Source organism: Glycine max, chromosome 19 (genome assembly GCF_000004515.6).
Source record: "Glycine max cultivar Williams 82 chromosome 19, Glycine_max_v4.0, whole genome shotgun sequence".
Taxonomy (NCBI): Eukaryota; Viridiplantae; Streptophyta; class Magnoliopsida; order Fabales; family Fabaceae; genus Glycine; species Glycine max.
Window position 1 is genome coordinate 11,019,287 of NC_038255.2, and position 9,511 is coordinate 11,028,797.

General features: G+C 37.3%; 1 protein-coding gene across 1 annotated transcript; it reads left to right on the forward strand.

Moving 5' to 3' along the window:
- The first annotated feature begins 8,352 nt into the window (after positions 1 to 8,352).
- Positions 8,353 to 9,008, forward strand: LOC121174207 (uncharacterized). The gene is made up of 2 exons (XM_041012956.1): positions 8,353 to 8,757; positions 8,951 to 9,008. Exons 1-2 carry the CDS (start codon positions 8,362 to 8,364, stop codon positions 8,972 to 8,974), a joined length of 420 nt encoding a protein of 139 aa, XP_040868890.1. The 5' UTR covers positions 8,353 to 8,361; the 3' UTR covers positions 8,975 to 9,008.
- Positions 9,009 to 9,511: the final 503 nt, after the last annotated feature.

A 9,511-nucleotide genomic window follows, 5' to 3' on the forward strand; every position in this document is an offset into this window, starting at 1 on the left:
AATGGTGGTCATGGAGCAGGTACAAGTTGAAAATGGTGGCGATTTGATGCAGTCCACGCCAAAGACGCTGTCTCTACAGTCATTATAGGTTGCACCCTTCGATTTGTTTGGATTAATATACCTTATAATAATTAACTTATATGTTGTGCTACATCATCATCATTGACTTGGGATTTGGCTATTTCCATTTACCTCTACTTCAAGCACTTTCTCTTACCTTCTATTCTTCTCAGAGTTTGTAATTCATTCCTCTTCTTACACTCAAACTAAATATATTTGTGAAAAGAATAAAAAGAGGAAAAAAATAAATAATTACTCACACGCACATTCTCAACAACATGGACTAAAAGGTCGAGAAAATGGTATTACATTCCTTCATAAAAAAAACTGCATGCTTTCAGTACGTGTGAGGACTTAAATTAAAGTTCATTTGAAATAAAGTAGCATTCTCTAGATGAAGTTCCGATTGGACAAATTGTACAACTATTGTGCTCGGTTTCAGCTTTTTCGTTTCAGGTTGCAAAGGATTGCACCAATTTGCTAGCCAATAATTCTCCTGTTGGGCACCTATGGAAAAGCAGTGGAAGCCGTACGTAGAAAAACAATGGAGCTTCTAGTATCTTCAAATTGTTGGCTACTTGGCTGATGATTTAATTGTTGAAATATAAACTTGATTTGGGCCTAAATTAATTATTTGGTTCCTTGGACTTAGTTATTTTGGGCTTAAGTAATTATGGGTCATGTTTCTAGAGAATTCTTGTAGTGTTTGGAGTGTCTAGATACTTCTTATGGTTGTAATATTCTCTAGAATACTCTTTGGATCTCTAGAGTTGAGAACTCTCTATAATTAGTGTGTCTAGAGTTCTCCTTAGAGTAGTATAAATAGAGATGTAATCCTACACATTTGTATCAAGCAAAAATACAAAGTTCTCTCCTCCATAAAGAATTCTCCTTTCTATCAAGTTTCTATTCAAAGTCTCCAATATTCCTAAACACTTTTCCTAAACATAAAAAGCCTTATTTCCAACAAAGTGGTATCAGAGCTTCAAGATCCTCAAAAGATGGCGAATGGAGGTTTTCCTTTCCAAATGCCGATGCTCACAAAGAACAACTATGATAATTGGAGTATCAAGATGAAGGCGCTACTAGGAGCTCAAGATGTGTGGGATATCGTAGAGAATGGCTTCGAGGAGCAAGATGAAGCCTCGCTAAGCCAAGGTGTAAAGGAGACGCTGAAGGAGTCAAGAAAGAGAGACAAGAAAGCTCTCTTTCTCATTTATCAATCGGTGGATGAAGATACATTTGAGAAGATATCCAACGCAACGACGGCCAAAGAAGCATGGGATAAGCTTCAAACTTGCAACAAAGGAGTTGAGCAGGTAAAAAAGATTCGTCTTCAAACTCTTAGAGGTGACTTTGAGCGTTTGTTTATGGAGGAGTCCGAGTCAATTTCTGATTATTTTTCTCGAGTATTGGTCGTAGTCAATCAACTTAAAAGAAATGGTGAAGATGTTGATGAGGTGAAGGTCATGGAAAAAATACTTCGAACTTTAAATCCAAGTTTTGACTTCATTGTTACCAACATTGAAGAAAACAAGGATTTAAAGACCATGACTATTGAGCAACTCATGGGTTCCTTACAAGCATACGAAGAAAAACAAAAGAGAAAAATTAAACAAAAGGAGGCTACGGAGCAACTACTACAACTCAACGTAAAGGAAGCAAACTATACAAATTGCAAGAGCCAAAGAGGACGAGGTCGCGGCCAAGATTGTGGACGTGGACGAGGACATGGAGGAGAAGGAAGAGGTGGTTACAACAACCACTCCAACAAATTCAACAATGGAGTAAGAAGTTGGAATCCACAAGTAACAAGAGGTCGTGGAAGAGGAAATTCACGGTCGAGGTATGACAAATCACAAATCAAGTGCTTCAATTGCAACAAGATTGGTCACTACGCATTCGAGTGTAGATTCTCGAAGAAGGTTGAAGAGAAAGCTAACTTTGTAGAAGAAAAAGGCGGAGAAGAAGAAACTTTGCTACTCGCGTGCCAAAAAAAATTTGAAGAGAAAATAAACAAGTGGAACCTTGACACCGGCGCAAGCAACCACATGTGTGGCGATCAAAGCATGTTCGTGGGCGATCAAAGCATGTTCGTGGAGATCAATGAAGCGGCAACTGGCGATGTCTCATTTGGAGAGGATTCAAAGATACCAGTCAAAGGCAAAGGTAAAATTCTCATACGTTTGAAGAATGGGAGTCATCAATTCATATCCAATGTCTACTATGTGCCTAACATGAAGAATAATATTTTGAGCTTAGGACAATTATTAGAGAAAGGCTATGACATCCATTTGAAAGAACATAGTCTTTTCTTAAGAGATTGTATACATAACTTGATTGCTAAGGTGCCTACGTCAAAGAATAGAATGTTCCTCTTGAACATTCAAAATGATGTGGTAAAGTGTCTCAAGGCTTGCTATACTGACTCTTCGTGGCTATGGCATCTACGGTTCGGGCACCTCAACTTTGACGGTCTAGAACATTTAGTGAAGAAGGAGATGGTGAGAGGCTTGCCTAGCATCAACCACCCAGACCAACTTTGCGAAGGATGTCTAATTGGGAAGCAATTTCGTTAAAGTTTTCCAAAGGAATCAACAACAAGAGCAACAAAGCCGCTAGAGCTCATACACACCAATGTCTGTGGACCAATCAAACCCAATTCATTTGGTAAGAATAAGTACTTTCTCCTCTTTATTGATGATTATTCCAGGGTTTATTTCTTGAAGGAGAAATCAGAAGTGTTTGAAAACTTTAAGAAGTTCAAAGCCCTCGTGGAGAAAGAAATTGGTCTTTCCATCAAGGCCATGAGATCTAATCGAGGAGGAGAGTTCACTTCAAATAAGTTCAACAAATATTGTGAAGACCATGGAATCCGTCACCCACTGACAGTGCCAAGATCGCCACAACAAAATGGAGTAGCAGAGAGAAAGAACCAGACCATACTTAACATGGTGCGAAGCATGCTCAAGAGCAAGAAGATGCCGAAGGAGTTTTGGGCTGAAGCAGTGGCATATGCAGTTTACCTAACAAACCTTCCCCAACAAGAAGCGTGCATGAGAAGACACCACAAGAAGCATGGAGTGGAAGGAAGCCCGGGATCTCTCACCTCAAAGTGTTTGGAAGCATTGCCTATACCCATGTTCCAGATGAAAAGAGGACAAAGCTCGATGATAAAAGTGAGAAGTACGTGTTTGTGGGTTACGACTCAAGATCCAAGGGGTACAAGCTCTATGATCCAAATAGTAGAAAGATCGTCATAAGTCGCGACGTGGAGTTCGACGAAGAAGATTTTTGGGATTGGAGTGTTCAAGAAGATAAGTATGATTTTCTTTCTTATTTTGAAAAAGATGATGAAATTGAACAACCAATCATAGAGGAACATATTACACCACCTGCCTCACTGACACCAAGGCTGGATGAAACAAGTTCAAGTGAGAGGACACCGCGACTAAGGAGCATTGAAGAGATTTATGAGGTAACCAAAAACCTAAACGACATTAACCTCTTTTGTCTTTTTGGTGATTGTGAGCCTCTAAGCTATCAAGAAGCGGCGGAAAACATAAAGTGGAAAGACGCCATGGACGAAGAAATCAAGTCAATCACGAAGAATGATACGTGGGAACTTACTACACTTCCACGAGGACACAAAGCAATCGGAGTAAGATGGGTGTACAAGGCAAAGAAGAATGCTAAAGGAGATGTGGAGAGATACAAAGCAAGATTGGTGGCTAAAGGCTATAGTCAAAGACAAGGAATTGACTATGATGAGGTATTTGCTCCTGTTGCTCGTCTTGAAACTATTAGACTGATAATTTCTTTGGCAGCCCAAAATAAATGGAAGATCTATCAAATGGATGTGAAGTCAACCTTCTTGAATGGTTTTCTCGAAGAAGAAGTCTATATTGAGCAACCACTGGGCTATGAAGTAAAAGGGCAAGAAGAAAAAGTCTTGAAGTTGAAGAAGGCGTTGTACGGTCTCAAGCAAGCACCGAGAGCTTGGAATGTTCGAATCGACAAGTACTTTCAAGACAAGAACTTCATCAAGTGTCCATATGAGCATGCACTCTATATCAAAGCGCAAAGTGGAGATATTTTGATTGTGTGTTTGTATGTAGATGACTTGATCTTTACAGGGAACAATCCAAGCATGTTCGAAGAGTTCAAGAAAGATATGTCAAATGAATTTGAGATGACGGATATGGGGCTCATGGCATATTATCTCGGCATCGAAGTAAAACAAGAAGACAAAGGAATTTTCATCACCCAAGAAGGCTATGCCAAAGAAGTCCTTAAGAAGTTCAAGATGGATGACGCCAATCCAGTTGGCACCCCGATGGAATGTGGCAGCAAGTTGAGCAAGCATGAAAAAGGAGAGAATATGGATCCAACTCTTTACAAAAGTTTGATTGGAAGTTTACGTTACTTGACATGTACAAGGCCGGATATTCTCTATGTTGTAGGAGTAGTAAGTCGCTACATGGAAGCTCCAACCACAACTCACTTCAAGGCGGCAAAGAGAATCCTTCGATACATCAAAGGTACAACAAACTTTGGCTTGCACTATTACTCTTCTGACAATTATGACATTATTGGCTATAGTGATAGCGATTGGAGTGGAGACTTGGATGATAGAAAGAGCACTACTGGTTTTGTGTTCTTTATGGGAGATACTGCTTTCACTTAGTTGTCAAAGAAGCAACCAATAGTCAAACTACCAACTTGTGAAGCCGAGTATGTCGCTGCCACATCATGCGTTTGTCATGCAATATGGCTAAGGAACTTGTTGAAAGAGTTAAAAATGCCACAAGAAGAACCTATGGAAATATGTGTTGACAATAAATCAGCACTCGCTTTGGCAAAGAATCCAGTCTTTCATGAAAGAAGTAAGCACATCGACACCCATTACCACTTCATAAGAGAATGCATTGAGAAGAAGGAGGTAAAGTTGAAGTATGTGATGTCTCAAGATCAAGCTGCCGACATTTTCACAAAGCCACTCAAGTTGGAAACTTTCGTGAAGCTAAGGAGTATGCTTGGAGTCACAAATCAAGTTTAAGGGGGGATGTTGAAATATAAACTTGATTTGGGCCTAAATTAATTATTTGGTTCCTTGGACTTAGTTATTTTGGGCTTAAGTAATTATGGGTCATGTTTCTAGAGAATTCTTGTAGTGTTTGGAGTGTCTAGATACTTCTTATGGTTGTAATATTCTCTAGAATACTCTTTGGATCTCTATAGTTGAGAACTCTCTAGAATTAGTGTGTCTAGAGTTCTCCTTAGAGTAGTATAAATAGAGATGTAATCCTACACATTTGTATCATGCAAAAATACAAATTTCTCTCCTCCATAAAGAATTCTCCTTTCTATCAAGTTTCTATTCAAAGTCTCCAATATTCCTAAACACTTTTCCTAAACATAAAAAGCCTTATTTCCAACATTAATTGCTATTAACAATTTTTTTAAAATTTCATTTTAACTTATAAATATTAGTGATGTCCTGAGAAAGAGGAAATGGGAGGAAATAATGGAGAGACATAAAGAAAATAATTAAAGAGTGGGATCAGGGAGGGTTTAAACCCTTTATCTTTCATGCCATCTCCTTTCTGCAATAAGTATGTGTCTGTATATTTCATTTTCTAAGTCTATATGTTTTGTTGTTTCATGATTGGTAACTTCATTGAAATCTCTTTTTAGGTATTGTGGATCTTTGGAGGCAATGGCTATGCCTACAAGGAGTGCTGGTATGGCCCATGCCTTATTTCAAGGAGCAATATTTGACTTTTTATTTTATGCTATGCTCAATTTTTCAGTATTATGTATCATGTTGATTCCTATAATTCAGCAAACATAGAAACAGTGTGTGGAGTGCAAATAATTTGTGTGCTCACCTCAATTTTCATTCCATGAGTGTGGTGTATTGAATTGAAATTTTGGTTTTCTTTATTTTGGAAATTGCAGTTACCATGACAATGTTTTTGTTACTCTCGTGCTCTGCACATTGTCAATTATTTGAACGCATGTGCAACGTTCTATCCACTAATGACCCATTCTAGGTCTCTTAAAAAGGATTTCCTAGTGTCTATTTAATTGGACAAAAGGACTATTGCTTCATCTTGTCTCATTTAATGCCACAAGCCACCAAAAGCTTAGCACAAATATGATCCTAACATCCAAATCTTATATCACATGATCTTGCATTTACTCCATCCCTCCATGTTTCCGCACATACTCATCCTTCATTGTCGGTACCACAACCTTTTCTCTCATTTATCCTTCATAAACAAGCCACCCTTGACACTTCATAATACTGTCCAAATTCTTTGATGTTCATTTATTATCTTTTCTCCATTCAAAATTCTCTCTACTTGCTCTGTACATTTTCTGTTTTTCCTGTATAACAGCCCCCCTCTATCTCTTTCTTTTCCACTTCTTCCTCTCTAAGTATTCTCTTTATGTAAAGGCAATTCCATTGATTTGGTGAAATGGATAGAAGACATCTTCATGTATTGCTAATGCTGTTTTTGCTGATTATATACTTGGTTGGTGCTAGTTATGGCTCTAGACACACTCAAGTGTTCGATATTCAGCCCAAATCTCAAGGTTTACATCAAAATTTTTCTTTATGTGTCTTAATTTACCTTTGACATCTTGTGTATTTACTTTAGAGGCACTTTCAAAGGGCGAAAGAAAAATCTAAGAAGCTTAAAGGATATATATGTATCCTAGATTGCCTTCTCCACTCACGTGTGTGTAGAACTGGTTTAAGTTTATATATATATATACCTGTATTAATAGAAAGTTGAAGGGGTTCAAATTCAGCATTGCTCTTGATATACCTGTATTAATTTTGGTTTTCTTTATTCTGGAAATTGCAGTTACCATGACAATGCTTTTGTTACGTCTCAGGCTCTGCACATTGTGAATAATTTGAACGCATCTGCAATGTTCCCCTTGCTTGAGTGCTTCTTCAGGTATCAGGTTTGTATTTACATTTTCGAAATCAATTTGTATCTAATGTGTGCATTGGTTGAAGATGGTATGTATTATTGGCTTAAAGCTTTCACCATTGTGAATTTGGATGGTTTGAGAAAGGTGTTTTTCACTCATCAGCGTGCTTTAAATTTGCTAAACTAGTTTTAAATGTTATATCTAATACAAGTTATATAATCAGTTATATAACTGATTATATAACTTAGCCTCTCAACAATTAATATCCACCATGCATCACCTACTTCATCTCTGAAAAAATTAAAAAAGTTTAATTATTATTAATTCTTTTGCAGCTATCCTCCTCTATAATGACACTTAGCCTCCTCCTTGCACATAGTGAGAGACTTACCCCTTTTGCTAAACCCAACTCCTATTAATCATATATAGCACAATTTATGTATCCAAAATGGATTGTCCCCAGATGATGGAAACTGGCAATTCTTGAGATTTTAAAATTAAGTTGTGTATTATATTTTAAAATTCCGGCCATGGTTGCAGTCACATTAAAAATATGGCTTAATATTACTCATGATAAGTACAACCATAGAATGTATAGTATAAACTTTTAAAAAGATTCAATTTTTCCTTATTACCAGTGAACCAATTCTTTTTTTCATATATGCAATTTTCTCTGCATTTTTCCTGTTTGCAACACTTGATATCTAGAATTTTCTTTAGAAGTTTCATTTTCTTAAAAATATTGTTATTGTCTTTTGCGGTCATTGCTGAAGCAACAGACATAATTCATCTTTGATAAAATGGCAAAATTTTGAAGGCATTGGTACAAACATTTTTGGCCCAGCTTGCATCACTTGATAGCCTTAATTAGTATTTACTTGCCTTAATTGGAATTTTGGTGAAAATGCTTTATTTTGATGTGTTTCACTCATACTTGATAGCCTTAGTATTTACTTTGTATACAGAATTGGCCTTAATAAAAACAAATGAGATTTAAAAAAACCAAAATTTTAAAAAACTGTTCAATATTAGAATTATATTTCAATATTTTGTGAATGCCATGTACAACTGTGTGTTTTCTGTGCAGGATTCCTTTGAGGAGCAGGCGACACATGGATCCTTCATCCCCATGGACGTCAGGATGTTCTCACCGCTGCTATTGGATGTCCAGAGCACCCTGGACATGTTCGTGCTGCTGGAGTCGGTGTCACCATCAAGCACTACTTTGGTTCGGCTCCATGGACGTCTGGTAGCTCTTTCTCCCTGCCTCCTGAAGAATTGCAGCAACTGACCCAACAAATCAGGGACCAACTAGAGGAGTCCATCATAGAAAAAGTGACGAGGCAGCTCATGGCATTGTTTAGCCAGATGCAGTCCCAGATGCAATCTCATGGACTTGCACTGTCTTCCGAGCCTCTGGTTGGTCCCTCAGGTCCTCAAGTAAGCACAACGGGGAGTTGTGTTGATCTCTCAAGAAACGATCCTCAGATAGGTGACTCAGATAGGTGCGGCTTGTACATCGAAGCAGATCCTGCCCGTCTGGTTGCCCTGGGGAGAGTTTATGAGGGATCCACTGTTGTTCATAACACTCCTTTGTTGCCTGACCAAGTAAAGGTAGGTGTGGAGGAGGTTATAGATGCAGATGCTCCAGTTCCTGTACCCATTCATGAGGTTTCCTTAGTGGGGCAGGCAATTCAAACCTTCCTTGCTTGGCCGACACATCTGATAAAGTCTTTATCACAACAAGTACTTTAATCTTACTATATGCTTCTTCTTTTTGAATTAATTCATTCAGCGTGTGATGTGCCATTATTTTCTCCTATTTCTTAACCCTTTTTGCACCATCTTAAGTAATGATTAATTTTAATTGTCAAATTAATTAGGCAGTTTTATTATTTGGGCCCATTCAGCTAATTTGATGTTTTTAATCTAATTTCAGGAATTAATGAAGCATTGGGCTTGAATCCAAAATTGGGTTTGGATTTGAAGAGGACAAATTATTTTATTCTACAAAATTAGATCTTATCTTATCTAGATATTATTTAGATTAGATCTCATCTAGATATTATTTCATCTTGATCTTATCTTATCTTATCTAGATTTGATTTGATTTTATTTATGGGCTTGGATTTAAAACAGATTTGTAAGCCTTGGGGCTGGAAAACTATATAACAGTACCAAGGTTCTAGTTTAGGCTCTCTCTTCTCTCTCCCCTATTTTCATTTTTTTAGTTTTAGGTTTTTCTTTGAGACATTTTTTTTTGTTTTGCAATTCCAGTAGCAATAAAATTTTGTTCTTCAATTTATAAGTTCATTATCTATTGATTAATCGAAGGCTAAGTCCCCAACGTTGCTTTCTCTTGAGGATCAAGCGCAATTCTCTTTGAGGTTCTATTATTATTGTTAAATTTTGTTCAGTTTTTCCTCTTCACTAATTACTCTAAATTTGTTGCTATTAATTCATGCATGCTTAGTGCTTGATTAATTGTCTTTGTGCTTAA

Coding starts and splice junctions, on each gene's coding strand:
- LOC121174207 (XM_041012956.1), top strand. CDS start 8,362: ATGGCATTGTTTAGCCAGATGCAGTCCCAGATGCAATCTCATGGACTT. Junction 8,758..8,950: donor TAAAGTCTTTATCACAACAA/GTACTTTAATCT, acceptor ATCTAATTTCAG/GAATTAATGAAGCATTGGGC.